General features: G+C 42.2%; 1 protein-coding gene and 1 long non-coding RNA gene across 17 annotated transcripts in view; one reads left to right on the forward strand and one right to left on the reverse strand.

Moving 5' to 3' along the window:
• Nucleotides 1-18,052, forward strand: part of LOC128405384 (uncharacterized) — a 108,339-nt gene that overhangs the window by 18,092 nt on the left and 72,195 nt on the right. For both annotated transcript variants that reach the window (XR_008328272.1, XR_008328271.1), the window contains exons 2-3: nt 12,703-12,850; nt 15,648-15,704. This is a non-coding gene — a long non-coding RNA (uncharacterized LOC128405384). The remainder of the gene's footprint in view (nt 1-12,702; nt 12,851-15,647; nt 15,705-18,052) is intronic.
• The window catches only part of NRG1 (neuregulin 1), a 526,342-nt gene continuing 519,112 nt past the window's right edge, over nt 10,823-18,052 (reverse strand). For 8 of the 15 annotated variants that reach the window (XM_053371946.1, XM_053371945.1, XM_053371942.1 and 5 more), the window contains one exon: nt 10,823-16,932. In XM_053371946.1, the coding sequence (XP_053227921.1) occupies nt 16,282-16,932 (651 nt within the window). In that variant the 3' untranslated portion in view covers nt 10,823-16,281. The remainder of the gene's footprint in view (nt 16,933-18,052) is intronic. The other 7 variants (XM_053371939.1, XM_053371940.1, XM_053371933.1 and 4 more) reach the window with 1 other exon arrangement.

Here is an 18,052-nt window from a genome sequence, read left to right on the forward strand (position 1 = left end):
AAGACTTTGACACCAGCCCACAATAGGGCTTGGCTAGTGAAAAGCTGGAGAAGTGACTGTTCATCAGAACCTCTGTGTCTTTACCTGGCCTTGTAAATAAAAGAAGCAGAACTGGGAAAAAGGGTAAAATTAATAAGCAATAAAAATGTCTTTGTTTTGCATACTTTATTCAGTTTGCAGCACTTTGCCTTTCTTGACACAGAAGATGTCTTACCAAGGTGCAGATTAAAATAAAAAAAACAGAGCACACTAAGCTCTGCATAGAAACTATCCATTATTTAGCAGAAGAACAGTGCAGAAGATGCTGGACTCAAACGTGAATTGCAAAGAAACTGCAGGAAGTTCTTATTTGGAACATAAAAGGCAGCTGTTCTAGCCGTTTAATGGCCCTTTTGCTGTGTCACCAGAAGATGCTGCTGCCACAGCTACAGATGGAACTAATTGACCTGAACGACTCACAGATGTTGATAAACAAAAGAGAAAATATCCAGCGTATTGCCATTGTCTGAGCCAACAAAGCCAGGGGAAACTTAATGAAGCACTGATTAAGATTTCCCTCTATTTTAAAATAACCCCCCCCAATCTGATGCTCTCCCTCTTCAGTGTAATCCTGAGAAACATGTTCCTATTTTGAAATGGCATTTAAAAAACCCCTAATCTCCCACCTCCAGCTTAACCTAGCCTGCACAGCAGGGCCTTACAGTAAAAGTACATCATATCACATACCCTCCAACATTTCTCTGATGAAAATAGGGACGTCCTAAGGAAAAGCAGGACATTCTGGGATCAAATCAGAAATTGGAATGGCTTCTGCAAATCCGGGATTGCCCCTGGAAAATAGGGGCATTTGGAGAGTTTGGTTTCAGTTAATCCTGACAACAACTCTATAATATCTTCATGGTGTATTGTAGGGGGGAGTTCGATTAACAGCATGGTGGCTTACCTAATACTACCCAGTGAGTTCATCTTGTGAGGAATTCCTAAGACCACAAGATGAGCTCTGCTCCAACAGTGGTCACCCAGATGCCTGCAGGAACTGTAGCTTCCAGCAACTGGTCTGCAGAAGCAGAATGTAGCCACCAATTTCCCATCTCCTGAGCTGTAATCCTATGCAGTGGTGCCTTCATTATCAAACTTAATCCATTCTGGATGTTATGTATTGAAGTACTCACCCTGGCCACCAGGAGTATCATGTACAGTGGTACCTCAGGTTAAGTACTTAATTCGTTCTGGAGGTCCATACTTAACTTGAAACTGTTCTTAACCTGAGGTACCACTTTAACTAATGGGGCCTCCTGCTGCTGCCGCACCGCCGGAGCACAATTTCTGTTCTCATCCTGAAGCATAGTTCTTAACCTGAAGCACTATTTCTGGGTTAGCGGAGTCTGTAACCTGAATCGTATGTAACCTGAAGCATATGTAACCCGAGGTACCACTTTATATAGTTTTTACTCAGGTCCACGTCAGTTACTTTAGGTGGGAAACCCTGGGTTGTTGTTGTTACAATGTTGACAGCCGGCTGCCTATAAAAGCAGGCCGGCTGAGCAGTTTGCTGTTCAGTTCAGTTCAGTTCAGTTCCAGCTTACTATAAAGAACCACTTGGAGAAATCTCTGTGTCGTCTGCTTTGTCAACCCACTACTTAATACTGGAAATCTGTTCCAAAACCAAAGCGTTCCAAAACCAAGGCACGTGTTCCCATAGAAAGTAATGCAAAATGGATCAATCCGTTCCAGACTTTTAAAAACAACCCCCAAAACAGCCACTTAACATGGATTTTACTATCTAACGTTCCAGACTTTTAAAAACAACCCCCAAAACAGCCACTTAACATGGATTTTACTATCTAACGAGACCATTGATCCATAAGATGAAAGCAATAATCAATGTACTGAAGTCACACAATCAATCAATCAGTAGCTGAACTGGGTTCCACACAGTCGCAAAAAAAAAAGAGCCGCAAAAACAAAAACACAAAATCAAAAGCAAAAACAGACAGACCTCTGTGTAACACTCAAAATGGAAGTGTGGCACTCAAATCGGAAGCATAACACTCAAAATGGAGCACGTTCGGCTTCCAAAGAAAGTTCGCAAATCAGGTTCCAAGTTGTTTGTGTACCAAGGTGTTTGAGAACCAAGGTACCACTGTACTCATTTACTTGGGGGGGGGGAGTGGGGCTTACTTCTAGCTAAACATGCATAGCATTATGTGGTTAGGTTCTTTGCCATGGAAGAGGCTGACCTCAGCTAAAGCTCCATTTCTGTTGATGCCAAGTGTCACTTTATAAACAAACTTCACCTGAAAGCAGAGCAGCAGAACGTAACATCTGGAGAACCTCAGCTTTTGCTTCTACTTTCTAAACTTGAAGCATGTTGCTATAGTGCCTGATGCAAACTCAAAAGCCAGAGGGAGCCAGAGCAGGATTTTCATTTTTAGGAAGTAGAACTTCACTGTCCCTGACTAACAAAAACATTTGAAGAAGTGTGCATGCACACGAAAGCTCATACCAAGAACAAACTCAGTTGGTCTCTAAGGTGCTACTGGAAGGAATTTTTTTTTAATATATATTTTGTTTCAGAAACATAATGTTTTGCTGTGCAAAAGTTTCACTGTGGTGTGTAAAGAAGTGTTGGGAACTTGGCTTTGTTAGTGCAGTAGCACTCCTTTTCTTTTCTTTTCTTGGCTAAATGTGAAAATAGTTCTTCCAGGCCCCTTTATGGCTTTCTCAGCACCTGCCCCATCCTTTACAGTTAGCATAAAGCTGAAAGAGGTTATCAGCACAGCTTTTGCGGGGAGTTCACATTTTTTAAAGCAATTTGTGTGGAGGAATTGTCGTCTCCCTATTGCTGCAGGGGAACTGGAGCTTGCTATCATGAAATTAACCTCCCCAACTTCTCTCTCTCTCTCTCTCTCTCTCTCTCTCTCTGGCTGCAGCAGTTTCCGAATCAGAAGGGGGCACATCCAGTGTTCATTGTCAGTCGACTTTCCCCTGGATGGAGTGGCACCCCCAGGCCACCATCCATTTCATGCTGCTTTGTCCTCCAATTGGACTCACACTGGGCTAATTTCTCAGTAAGTACCTTTCCAGCAGCCCTTCACAATCGCCTGAATTGGAAGAGTAAATACAGTTTGTTTTCCCCGCAACATCACTCCATTGCCTTATTGATTGAGAGAATTTACAGAGATGCAGTGAAGGTTTCTCCTTCCCTCTTCTGTATAGTAATTGAAATTGTTATCCAGGCAGCTGCCCTTGTTAAACGGATAGAAAAGGGCGGGGGGAAGAGAATGACTGTGATTTTTCAGGCTTGGATCTGCAGCTGCTTTCTGTGAATGAAGTAGCAAATCTATAGTTAGAAGGGGAGATAGATTGAAATTAAAGCATACTTTTTTTTTTTTTGGAGCTTCTTCTGAGCAAGGACATTTTAGACACCATCACATAGGAATGTCACAGTCTCAAAAATTGGGACTAACATTCTGGTGGGGGGGGGAAAGGCTAATTCTTCTAACAGGAGCTTTCTGGCATGGCTCCTGTCCTTTGCATTTAACGAGGTCTCAGTAAGTGGAGCTTTCCCCAACAGGCATCATCTGCCAAATGTCTGCTTGTCTAAAGCGGGCTTCCCTGATATTTCTGAGCCTGGGGAGCCATTTGGAAAGCTGCAAGGCTGCTGTGAGCGCCACAAAAATATCCATTTCTGAGAAGGAAAACTGGTAATGCTGAGAAGTACTACCCCATGAAAAGCAATTTACCTACCTACAAAAACAACAACAAAAACAAAACAAAACAGAACACAGACTAAAACAAAAAAACAAAAATCCATACTCCCCACCAGACAGCCCTTCTTAACCAAACCATCAAAATAAAAAGCAAAATCCCCCCCCGCCCCCAAAAAACATATTTTAAAAAACTATGAGGGGAGTGGGCCTTGGGGGTGCTAAGGAGAGTGCTAGTGGTGCCCATGCACAGCACATTGAGCACCCTAATGCTAAATAGCACAGGTAAAGGTAAAGGTCCAGTCGCGGCCAACTCTGGGGTTGCAGTGCTCATCTCGCTCTATAGGCCGAGGGAGCCGGCGTTTGTCCCCAGACAGCTTCCGGGTCATGTGGCCAGCATGACTAAGCCACTTCTGGCAAAACCAGAGCAGCGCATGGAAACGCCGTTTAACTTCCCACCAGAGTGGTACCTATTTATCTACTTGTACTTTGATGTGCTTTCGAACTGCTTAGGTGGGCAGGAGCAGGGACCGAGCAACGGGAGCTCACCCCGTCGCCGGGATTCGACCTTCTGATCGGCAAGCCCTAGGCTCAGTGGTTTAGACCACAGCGCCACCCACGTCCCACTAAATAGCACAGGAGCTTTGCCAAAAAAAGCTGGTAACTCTAACTATAGGTTGTGGCAGTCCACTGATAGGTTGTGCCAGCAGTCTCCTCTTGCTAAATGCCCTATCAGAGTTCAGCTGGTTGTCCCTCTGCTCCCGCCCCCGCCACCAGCATGTCTTTGAAATCTATCCACTAAGCTTTTGTAAAGGTCAGAAGACAAATGGGGCCCTTCAGCATTTTGCAATTAGCGTGCTCTCTATTTGCATATGATAATCAGGCTCTGCATAAGCCCAATTGGCCGAACAGATTAACATTTTGTTTCCTATTAGATAAGAGGCATTTCTCTAATAAAGCAAGCTGCAAGGTCTGTAGTAGCTGACATTTATAGAACAGTTTGGGTCGGTGCCAACCAGTAGCGTGAAGATTAAATAGCAGACCAGAATCCCACTAACACTGTTAAAATGGAAAGGAATAGCAGCCTTATAATGCCATCCTAACCTCCTTGCTTCTCCTGCTTCACATCTCAACCTGCATTTGCGTTTATTAGATCTCTAATCTGAAAAAGAGAAGTCTTGCCTTATGTTACTTGACAGAGCAGGCTGCTGTCTCGTTTTCTAAGGCTCTAGGACCAAGCAGCTGTCTTGTAAGTAATATGGAGCTGTCTTGTAAGTAATATAGGGGACTGGGCTTCTCTTGAGTGCTTTGTAGGACAGGGCAGGAAAGTGATGAACAGCAAAATGCTCCCCCCTCCCTTTGTGCGCATGACCCCCCCCCCCAAGCACTTGGGTCTTTATCACAGTAATTTTCATTTCAGAGGCAGTGTGAAGGATAAATGGCAAAGTGCCAAGGGCAGAAATGAACCTATCAGCAATTCCGCTTAGCCTAACAGAGCTGCTCAGACTGTAAGTTCTCCTCCTGGGTCGGCCAAGAACTGTCTGTTCTGGGCATCTACATCCTTACTCTTCTGTTAAATCTGGGAGTTTCCCGGCTGAAGCGAGGGGATCGGACAAGAGGCCTGGACATTTGTTCTTTGTATGTACAGTGGTACCTCGGGTTAAGTACTTAATTCGTTCTAGAGGTCCGTTCTTAACTTGAAACTGTTCTCAACCTGAAGCACCACTTTAGCTAATGGGGGCCTCCTGCTGCTGCTGCGCCGCCGGAGGACGATTTATGTTCTCGCCTGAAGCAAAGTTCTTAACCTGAAGTACTATTTCTAGGTTAGTGGAGTCTGTAACCTGAAGCATATGTAACCCAAGGTACCACTGTACAGGCAATGCAAATGGGCCCAGGGCAGGTGGAATTGTACCTGTCTGCTTGGTCAGAAATGGGCACACCAGTCAATTTCAGTTTCTAGCCTTCCAGACTTGATTCCACCACATTTCCCTGTCAGTTTCCGTGGGTGTATTTTTTAAAGGCCTAACAAGCATTTGTCAACATTTCATTGTTCGTTACTCCCAACATACAATTTTGTATGCAAATTTGCCTACTATGCCCATTCTTACAAGCGGTTTCTCCTAGTAAAAGGCATTTTTAATTCTATTTTTCACTCTGTGTTTTAATACAAACTTTTCCCTAATATGTGTTAGCAGGCAACAGTGTTTATCTCCTTCTTGTGGAAAGCTATAGCTGCTGAATCCTCACCCCCAGGCCAAGCTGTCCCCACCCCCACCGTGACCACTTAGCAGATCCTATTCAAGCATGTGAGTGGATTAATCTGATTTCCTAATTGAATCTTCTGCTTCTGTGCTCACTCCCATTGCTTCCCAGGCAAATGTAGTATTGGCTGATGTGCATAAACAATGGCTTTTACTGTTCCTGAATCATACCACTTGTTGCAGGTGTGTGCATGTGCTGGGAAAGAGACATGTTTGCTTGAATGCTCCTCCCCTGAAAGAAAATCCCCACACAAAGAAAATTTGCATGTCAGGGAGTTTAGGTGAGAACTCTTCTCCCTGACTGTCGTTTTCAATGTACATATGGTTACAGGCCAACACTTGGTTACATGATTACAGGCACATTGTCTTGGATTCATGGGACTATGCGTGAAGAGTGTGGAATCTTTGTGCATTGATGAGAGGACATACATGGCTGTTTGTGTATATTTTTCACACATCTGAGTGCAGATATGTGTTTGTACATAGTGCATCCTTACTGGGTCCAATGAGAAGCAGCTCATGAACATGGTTTTGGGCTTTTTTAGACACAATGCCATTTACAGTTGTACCTTGGAAGTCAAACGGAATCCGTTCCGGAAGTCCGTTCGACTTCCAAAACGTTTGGAAACCAAAGCGCAGCTTCTGATTGTCTGCAAGAAACTCCTGCAGCCAATCGAAAGCCGTGGAAGGTTCAGGTGCCAAAGAACGTTTGCAAACTGGAACACTCACTTCTGGGTTTGTGGGAGCCAAAACGTCTGAGTACCAAGGTGTTTGAGATCCAAGGTACGACTGTATTTACTGAATAGATCCTAACCTTGAATAATGTACTCTCACCACATCTAAGAACTTTCACAAGGGTTTGAAATAAGGTTTTGGTTTTGCTTAGCACGTTCAATTTTTGCAAGCTGCAATATGCACAGCTTCCTTTGTTTGTAGGAGCAGGACGTGGCATGAGCAATAGAAAACTAGTTTTGCCTGCCGTTTGATGCAACTTCTCCTAAGGGAAGCTAGCACTTCCACTCAGTGGCAGAGCATCCACTTCGTATGCAGAATTTTCCAGCATCTTTAGTTATGGCTGGGAGAGACATGCCTAAAACCCCGGAGAGCCTCTCCCAGCCATTGTAGAGACAATGCTGAGTTAGATGAGCCAATACTCTGACTTAAGATAATTGTACCCAGCTAAAGTACTGGAGAGGGACGCGGGTGGCGCTGTGGGTTAAACCACAGAGATTAGGACTTGCCGATCAGAAGGTCGGCAGTTCAAATCCCCGTGACGGGGTGAGCTCCCGTTGCTCGGTCCCTGCTCCTGTCAACCTAGCAGTTCGAAAGCACGTCAAAGTGCAAGTAGATAAATAGGTACCGCTCCGGTGGGAAGGTAAACGGCGTTTCCGTGCACTGCTCTGGTTCACCAGAAGCGGCTTAGTCCTGCTGGCCACATGACCCGGAAGCTGTATGCCGGCTCCCTCGGCCAATAAAGCGAGAAGAGCACAGCAACCCCAGAGTTGGTCATGACTGGACCTGATGGTCAGGGGTCCCTTTACCTTTAAAGTACTGGAACTGAACTATGTGTGGAACTTATCTGGTCTTTCTAATACGCAAATTATCAGTTGCAGCACTATTTTTCTAGAAAAGGAGGTACCAGAACTCATCATGAACCTTTGTTCTCTTAGAATGGCAATGGCGCCCACCTGAGAGGTGCCAGAACTGAGTTCTAATGAGTTCCAGCTGGGAAAAAAAGCCCTGGTCATTTGCTTCACTGAAAAATTATGAGTTTGTCTTCAGCAGAAAATATCAGAAAAGGTGGAACCTAAATTGAGTGAGCAATTTTCCTTGCTTCAGCAAAGAATAGTTTAAAAACATTTGTAGCTGTAAGCACTGTAGAGTGGTTTTCTAACCCTACTTAATCTGCTCTTCTTTCCTGATTTTGTCTGCTCTCCATTAGAATCAGAACTGTAGAGTTGGAAGGGACCACAAGAGTGATCTAGTCCAACCTACTGCAATGCAGGAATCTTTCATCCAATGTGGAGTTTGAACCCACAACCCTGAGATCAAGAGCCTCATGCTCTACCCATCCCAGCCGATCATGCTGTGTTCCCTATTTTTCAGCTGGGTGGGTTGAGCAAATTCCTTTGTCTACTCCGTGTCCAACTGTGATGTCAGTCTACCACAAGAGCATGTCATAAATATGCTGTTTCTATGGGATAGTATATATGTATATATTAATAGGGACGCGGGTGGCGCTGTGGTCTAAACCATAGAGCCTAGGGCTTGCTGATCGGAAGGTTGGCAGTTCGAATCCCCGCAACGGGGTGAGCTCTCGTTGTTCAGTCCCTGCTCCTGCCAACCTAGCAGTTCGAAAGCACGTCAAAGTGCAAGTAGATAAATAGGTACTGCTCTGGCGGGAAGGTCAACGGCGTTTCCGTGCGCTGCTCTGGTTTGCCAGAAGCGGCTTAGTCATGCTGGCCACATGACCCGGAAGCTGTCTGTGGACAAACGCCGGCTCCCTCAGCCTATAGAGCGAGATGAGCGCGCAACCCTAGAGTCGTCTGCGACTGGACCTAATGGTCAGGGTACCTTTACCTTTACTATGGGATAGTTATGAATAACTGTGTCTCCCAAGAGGCTTTTTCCTTTAAATCCTTGGATTTTTGAAAAATGCACACTTTCCTTGGCCAGCCCTGATGTGTGTGGATATTTGTGGAGAAAATATACCCTGGGTCGAATAATAGAATGGTGATGGTCTGGATGGGCAGCATCTTGTAAGCCAATTATCTGAACCAGGGAACTGTGTAGCAATGAGTGGCCCACAAGCATTCTTAAGTAACCTATTGTATAGTGCATATGCACCTGATGCTTGAATTAAGCTTCACAAAGGGATGCTGTGGTCATAGTGAAAATTAGTTCCATTGCTTTTCAGGATACGGACTGGTTTGCAATGTGACAGTCTTCTTCACCCCTCTCCTTTCAAGGTGCACAGCTCATATTTTTGACAATGTAAAAGTGAATTATGTAGGTGTATACAAATGTGAGAAGCAGGTATTTGAAAATGAGCATGCACACAGGCGCCCTTGTCAGGAAGATGGGGTTGGCCGTAGCGTCTTGCTAACAGTGCCTTTGTTACCATGAAATGGTTGCAATTAGCCATGTAAACGTAACACTGCAGTTTGCGGGTTCTTGTTCTCCCTTCCACATTCCTACCACCGCCGCTAATCTTTTTGCGCTGTTTCCGCTAGCGACATTAAGGACATGTCAGACATGTCGCTGAATTATTGTTAATTGTTTTATTGAACCCTGATTAATGCCAAACTGCTTAGCAGCAATTAGACATGTGATCTCTAAGAACACAGGCAACAAGTAACAGACTTGGATGGTCAACTCTACTCCAGAAATAAGAACAGAGGAAATTGGGAAGAGGAGGGGGAACTGACAACAAAGAATCAAACTTTTTCTCAAAAAGATGTCTGAACATAGATGACATTAGAACTCTGTCATTATATTTGGACACAAGTGCCAGGAACTGGAGGAGCAGGTGGTGTTGGGAGAACTCTCGTGGACTGAAATGGTCTACAGAGCAACTGTGCCAATACTACACAGTAGCAATTTATTCCAGCACCTCTTTACTGAAAATGAACAACAAAACGTTAAATAAATCAACAATTGCTTATTGCTTAATATTTGGGATTATAGATTCTTTAGTTTATCAGTACCTTGCGGCCTTCCACTGTGCATTCCTTGTACATTTTCCATTACAGATACATTCTCTCCAAACCAATAAATTATATATATATATATATATACATATGAAAATTATATATAATTTTCATATATATATGAAAATTAATGGATACATTATAGGATTTTTTTGGGAGGGGAGGGAGAAGGTATAACCAAACATTTTTTGACATTTATCTTAAAATAAAAGACTTCCTCTTTTCTTTCTCTTAAATGCCTAAATATAAATAATAAAGAACATTGTTATTTACAGTGATATAACTGATATATAACTCATAAAGACAATAAAGACAATAAATGATTGTGGGGGAACATCCACATATGTACAAGATGTATTTACAGAAAAAAGAATATATACTTAAAATGGTATGTGGCCATTTCATTGTCTACATTTCTCTGCAGCATTTCGTATATATGTTTGATTTGTTGGATATTGCCACGGCTGGTAGGAATTCAGCCAGTACTGGAAAAGAGTGAGAACAGCCTTTGCTACGTCTCCAAGTGAAAGATGTGTACTTTTAGCCAGGCTTTCTAAATGCTTAAGGTGCCAATCCTTTGCTGGATTAAGATGAAGGGGCTGAGGGAAAATATGGACATGGTGGCAGCTTTGGGATCAAGAAATAAGAGGTAAAAGGAAACACATAAGACTGTTACCCAGAGTAGACCCACTGAAACAAATGAACTTAAGCCAATTGATTTCAATGGGTACACTCCAATGTTGGGCATCGCCTATATTGTTGGTTGTGCATTAATGGCAGTGTGAGATGGGATACAAAAGAAGGATGCAGACAAATTATCCGTTGGCAGATATTTACTTGTGCGGAGAACTCTTATTTCTTATGAGATAGGGTACTATTTGCCACAGGGGAGCATGAACTACATTCAGAATAGGAGTTCTTTATTTTGACTGCTGTTTCGTTCAGGACAAGTTTTTAGCAAACATTAAGTGGGAGACGGGAGACTATACCTAATAAACACGTGATGATGGTGCAAAGCTTGAATGCATTGGAACAGAGTGCCCTGAGAATTGAAGTTGCTTTTTAAAAAATATTAATAATAATAGCAGCTTTTTCTAGAGCTTGCTTTGATGGGTCAGAAATTCTTGCTCATTACCACAGCTGTTGTCTAAGCGTTTGATTTATTTCCTCATGTTTCTCTGTCATAGATGCAGCATTGCTGCAGAAGTGCAAATGAGCCATTGCCGATTAATAACCCAGATGGAATGTTCCTGTCATCCAAAATAAACTGTTTTAACATAATACATTTAACTGTAAACAAGTAACGGGAGACCAAACAATTAACAAGAGACCAAAGTTCATGTATATATGAACTAACGGGAAGCTTTATGCTGATCAGAATGTTTTGTTGCCCTCTGTTTGTGCCCTCTGTTCTTACACACTTCCTCCAGCATCTGCATGACTGTCACTGGCCAGTGGTCAGCGATGATTGGATTTGAAGTTCCATGACTCCTGGATGGTTGCAAGATCCCCATCCCTGTCTTAAGCCACTCTGTATACAGTGGAACCTCAGTTTTTGAACATAATCCGTTACGGAAGACCGTTCGACTTCCGAAATGTTTGAAAACCGAAAACTCAATGCAAAAGACTCAATACAATGGGGAACCTCAAAATGGAAGCCGCCTTGGAAGTTCGACTTCCTAGCTCGTACGGAAGCACTTACTTCCGGGTTTTGAGTGTTCTGAAATGTTCGTCAACAGAGACTTTCGAAACCCGAGGTTCCGCTGTATTGTCTTAGGGTTGTATTGCCGAGATTTTTTTTAAAGTCTAAAAGGCCTTACCACCAGTTTTTCATTGAACTTAAGCTACTTCAAAAAATTGTGCCTAAATTCTAATCCACTTGAATCAGCTGATCACTGGTGGCTTTTCTCTTTTTTAGATTTCAATGGCTGTGGGCTCCTTAGCAACCACAACAACTGGGGGAAAACTGTTTTAAAACAGATTCTTTTGTACTGTTCCCATTTTGGAAATCTATGACCTCATGTGCTTCAGAGAACAGAGCTTTAAGAACAGAACAGAGAGAAGCTACTACATTTCAGAGGACTGTTGTTAATGTACAGCACATTCCAGGTATTTTTTAAGCAAAGGTGGTGATACATAGGTAACCCATTTTTACTTGGGCGCATGTAAGTATTACCAATCCCCTCATCGTCTAACCACTTAAAATCAGATGTGGTACTTTTTACACAAGACTGTTTTCAGAAGAACTTAGAGATCTAGCAAAAGACACCTAATTCTCAGCAGCCTTTCTGTGATTTGGTTATAAACATCCGCTTCACAAATATTTTACTCATTCATAGGTGTTTGCTCTCGTTAACTAAGTGATATTTCCAAAATGCAAAATAATAGTAAATGAAAGGGCCACCTTAAAATGCATAGATACTCCCCTTCCATTTTAGCTACTGACTTTCTCATCTCTTTAATCCATTCTTTCCAGAATTTCTCTAGTAACTTTTAATTAATTATATTATTGCACAGCAGCTAATGACAGATGCTTGAGCATAGCTGAGGATATATTGTCAATATAGAAACAATGATAAAACTGGTGCATAAGAATGAGACCTACTTTCTATATTGTAGTTGCAGATAGAATGAACAACAAAATGCATTTGCACTGACATTTTAAATTGATAATTCCTCTACCACGGCATTCAATTCCATGATAGTGCATACGGACCTTGGAAATGCTGACCTCAGCTGTAGCAAATAACTTTTTATTTTATTTTACATCAATAAAATGTCAGCATAAGAGATGTAATAACTGTTCTGAATCCTTGCTACTTTTGGCGGAACTCTTTAACTTTTATCACCTTGCCAGGGGAAAGTCACATTTAGCTTTTACTTTAAAATATCCTTTGGTAATGTATCACCAAATATATTTTATATATCATATATACTCAGACTTACCCTCCAAGATATTATTACAATACTGGGATACTATTAAGCCCTTATACTCTTTCCCCACTTTTATGATTTTAACAGGCAGTTTCTAGTGGCGACTTGTCAGCTGCAGCAGGGTGCTAAATGGAGAAATGTGACAGCTCCTTGCCTAGATATGAGCTTAACAGAGCAGTGTGAGATCCAGCAACCTTTATCAACAATGACGCTAGCCAGCAGAAAGGGACAAAAGGTAATAAAAGTATGTGCTATTTCTTCTTCGGTTTTTGGATGGGCTGATGTACCACGTTCAGTTTTCATCTTGCAGTAGTCTGCACAACATATTTCGAGAAATCATGAATGTTCAGCATTAAAGGGAGTGGGTAGGTACACAAGACATCATGTAACTGGTAACATTTTCTGGACTTGGAAGTGTGCACTGCACCAGAGAATAATGGTAAAATCCTGTACAGTCACGCACTAAGAGGTTTTCTGATTGCCCTGCCTTTTCCCCCTGGGAAAATTCACTATTTAGCACTGAATTGTCAATCGCTGGAAAACCCGATGAAGTTTACTCCATTTCAGAGGTAAAGACTGGGAGGCGTGGGAAGTGGCAAGACAAGCAAAAGTCTGCACGAGTCCTAGGTTAGGAAGAGTGAATTTAGCTAGCATCAAAACTGACACGGGTGAAGAACAAGGTCCAGTGAGTTCCCTTTCTGTCATGTGACAAAATGGAGCAAAACAAACACAGCTAAAAGGAAGACAAGTACAATGAAGAAATCTATTGGGAATATTAATGAGAAGTCTGAAGCTTCTATTGATGTTTTTTTAACTGCACAGTGTTGTACTCAGTCCAAACATTGAGGTCTGACATCAGCTGCTCTGTAAAGTGGATTAAAGCTGATCCGTTTTCAATTTAAACTCTTCTCTCAGATCCACACAGTAGCAGGGCCTAACTCACACTAGAGCTCAAAACTGAAGCAGTAGCTCACCTTAATACATGTGAAACCTTAGGAAGTGGAATAAAGATGAATGCGGAAGGTATGCATTTCCAAGGCCAGTGGCAGGGTTTAGGTTTAATGTTGGGGATTGGTAAAGAATCTCCTTCCTTCTGCCTCTTACTGTTACACTGCATTGGTCAAATAAGTCACAAGAGTATAAGTCTTATAGCCATGTAATGTTTTGAGCTGGCTTAGGAGACTGTGTAGGGTTTCTGGGTAACAGAGCAATGCTTTCTCTTGCCTTGAGAAAACAAGATTTCACCAGTAAAGGAAGACAATACTGCTGAATCCCGGGGTTCCAGGAAGCTAATGCTACAAAACATTCCCTTGTTAGGTTCTGAACCGGCAGCCAATACTCAGCAAAGCACTTAAACATGCGCTTGAAGTCAGTATGATGAAATGGAAACTTCAAGCTTGTGTTCATGTAAATTACATTGCAGGAAAGTTGTTTCAATGGTTTTTTTCCTGTGATATAACTTAATCAACAGTTACAACATGATTCTAAATAGCTTTATGCAGAAGTAAATCCTACTGATTAAGTTTCTCCTGGTACATAGGATTAGGACTGCAGCCTTAGACTACGGTGCACTCAAGTTACATTATCCAGATTAGGCTCTCTGGGAGTTGCAAAGATCTCAGCCTCATACATCAGTGTTAACTGAACTCAAAGGACTAGTTATGAACTGTGAACAGATTTGTTTTTCCTAACCCTCTCCTGAGAGTCAACGTCAGCCCAACCAACCTTATTTTTCATTCACAAAAATGAATGAAAATACCACCTTCGGTCACCAGTCTGTGCTGCACAAACTGAGATGTATAAAGGCTAGGACTATCATTCTGACCCAAACTCAGGTCCAACAAGGGGCTGTTGGCTTGTAAAGTGAGAAGTTGAAATAACTCTATTCCTGGTGCCTAAGGACCAAACTAGATGGGATACCTATTTGTTTAAACCAGAGACTGCCTCACTCACACATAAAATCAGGGTAAGAGGCCCACATTTTAAGGATAAAATGGAGGGGAGGCCTACCTGCAGCATATCCCCATACAGCCTGCCCTATCCCCAGCTCTTTTACCCTCAGTTGAGCTCTGAGGAATATGTTTGGCTAGGTGAAAAGTGATGTGGGGAGATGATCCCCTTTTGCACTCCCCTTTTCTCTAAAAATAGGGTCTTGCGTAGCTCACCTTCTAGGTGACAGGGGCAAAAAAGTCATTTGATTGATTAGTGGCATAATGTATCTAACAAAATGCATGCTTGACAAATGTACCATTTTTGCCTTACAGATACTTAGATGAAAACCAATACAGATCAACACTTTCCTTCTATTTTACTAAATGTTTAGCCTTTCCCCACCAGACTGCTCATTCTAGCTTATTTGGGTTTCATCTTGTATGTAAGCTGGCAGTTTGGGGCTCGATCCAAATCTAACCAAAGTTAAGCATGTTTAAGTCCCAATGATTGCAAAGGAAGAGATCCCCCCAGTAGAAGAGACATTTGTTTTCCAGTTTGAACATAAAAAAATGTTACCCATTTGAAGCGCACCAGATTTCACTCCATGGTAGGGGTACAGATACAGGTTCAAAATGACTGTGGTTTTATCATTGGCATTTTAATTCCCCGCACTATGAGTCCCTCTCTTTTTTTTGTTTGGTTACAAAAGCTGCTCTAATATTTTACCCAGGAACTGCAACCAACTTACCTTGGGCACAATGCAGCAGGGTGTTCTCCTGTACTGTATAAACCACACTGAAATAAATAGGAGTTGGTCAAAAGGGCTGTGATATAGATCCCATTTATTTCAAAGTTGATTGCATAGGAGGACTTCCCTGCTGGATTATGGCGCATTTACTTTTTGTGACCAAGCAAGCCTGAACTTGTGTTTCAAAGAAACACGATTACAAAAAATTATAGAGGTTCAGGGAGATTCTTGGTTGATTATTAAACTTAAAGCCCACAGTATTTCTGTTAAATATTTAATATAGCTTTGCGTCTTTTGGTATTGACCTGTCGTAAACAATGGCATAACGGTTGGATCTACCATTTCCTTCAAGGCTCCCAAAGCAAACCGTGGTCCTGTGAGAGAGCAGACAAAACCCAACTCATATAAGGTAAGGAAATAACCACCTCTTATAAAAGAAAGGTGTATGCTTTGTTCTTTAGGTAGCTATGCCAGTACAGAACGTTTTTGATCAGGGGCTACAGCAAGCAAACACAGGGACTGTTGCAGTTCTTGCAAGTTGTACAGCCAGTCGCCACTAATGCAATGCACAAAGAAAATAAGGGGGCTGGGTTGTGGGCAGAGGTTGTGGGGAAGATATAACCCAGAATGTTAGAGACTTCTGCGAAATACTGTGGAACAGCAATCACTTGTAACTTTTACAAAACTTGCTCTCAACATAACATAACATAAAGGCACCATTGATATCGTTCTCATTTTTGAAATACTGTAAAAAAATTGCTACATATGGCACATAACACTTTTTGTATATACATTATATATTTAATTTATAAAAGTTTTTTTCCTGTTTTGTCTTTTTAAATCCTAATAGCGGAACTGCTAAAATAAAATAAATTGTTTTTAATTTAAAGGTGGAGTACTTCAATATATAAAATAAAGTTTTACATGTGAATCTATGTGGGTTGGTTTTTTTTTTTTAAGTGTTTCTCTCTCTCGCTCTCTCTCTTTTATACAGCGATGGGATCTTGGTTAGCTATTACACTGGACAATCTTGCTTGCAATTCTTCCTGTGTTGAGAACCGACTGTTTTGGGTAGTCCTGGTGTCAGCCAGTCGATATGCAGTAGCTGATTCCAGGTCGACTGTTATGGGGTTTTGTATGCTCAGAAAAGGTGTATCTTCCCCTATCCTCTCATCTTCTGTTTCACTCTCTGAGCTACTGTTCTCACAGCTTGTGTCGGTGTTCATTTCCAACCTATTGGAAATATGGCCATTGGGCTTTGTTCTTTTGGCCCTCCGACTGTTGACTAGTTTTTTGGGGGGCTCTTGCGCCGGTTCATACTCTTGTGTGGTTTCGTATTCCTCGTCCTCCACTATCCTCAGCGGACTTGGTGGCAGGCTGCCGCTTTCATGCGCGGGGTTGTGGTGGTAAGAGGAGTTGAACTGTTGCATGTGGTGCTCGTATTTTTCCCGTAACCGGGGTGGGGTCACCAGAAGGAGAGGCCTCTCCTCTTCTATAAACGGGCTGACTGCCACAGAAGGGACAGACATTGTTAAACTGGAGACTTGCGGAGACATTTCTGAGGCAGGCGACTTTGGAGAACTTGGAGTATGGAAATCTACGGGTGACATGCGAGCTGGTGTTGTCATAGCAGATACGTACCTAAAGAAGTACAGATAAAATTGAGCTGGAGAAGAATTAAGTGAAAGAACAAAAACGTGACAGCATTAAGAAAAATAATTTCTTGGAGGTTCCCAAGCCATTTGGATTCTTGATGCACAGCCTGCCAAATTGCTAGTAATACTGAATTACATTAGTGGGGCTGCACTTCTTCATTTTCTAAAAATAAAATAAAATACTTGCATTCCTAAACTCCAAATCTGTACAACCAATGCTTGAGACAAAACTGATTAGCATGTATAATTAAATTTTATATATTAATGTTCCTCATTTTCACAAGTTTTCATGAAAATGAATAGCAACCCATGATGAAATATAGATAACATCTCCAGCGATATTCATTTCCATCAGCTTTCGAGAAGAGAAAATTTAATCTTTAGCGCTGAAAGATTTCAAGGCTGGGAAGTGCAAATTGGTTGTATGTATGTCAAAGGAATTTCAAGGTTTTACACCAAGGATCTTCATCATGGTGCTCATTTACATATGAATTCAGAACGCATTCAAGGCTAAGTTTAAGAATAGTAGCAGAATGGAAGCACTCTTCCCAGTTAATTAATCTACTGTAAGGCCCTGCAGCATTTCAGCCATTTCTATATGACCACATGCAAATAATACTGCAAAGGTCATTCAGAGGTGCGTGTCTCGCATTTATATGATTTAGTTATGTATCTATCATTACTATTGATTTATTTCCTCCATGTGTGTCTTCCATTTGCTGTGCCACGCTGGGTACGAGTCATGGGAGTATATTCCAGATACAGTCATACTTCGGGTTACAGACGCTTCAAGTTGCGTTTTCTCAGGTTACGGACGTGCCGAAACCTGGAAGTACCGAAATGGGTTACTTCCAGGTTTTGGTGGTCGCGCATGCGCAGAAGTGCTAAATTGCGCTTTGCGCAGAAGTGTCGAATCACAACCCACGCGCGCGCAGATGTGCCGCTGCGGGTTGCGAACGTGCCTCCCGCACGGATCACGTTCGCAACCCGAGCGTTCAGTGTATTTGCTTTCCAGAAAGGAAGTTAACAGAGACCTCCTGGAGAAGAATCAAGTGGGCCCTACTCTGATAATAAATAGTCACATAAACAATAATTCTATATT

The sequence above is a fragment of the Podarcis raffonei genome, chromosome 17, assembly GCF_027172205.1.
Source record: "Podarcis raffonei isolate rPodRaf1 chromosome 17, rPodRaf1.pri, whole genome shotgun sequence".
NCBI classification, from domain to species: Eukaryota; Metazoa; Chordata; class Lepidosauria; order Squamata; family Lacertidae; genus Podarcis; species Podarcis raffonei.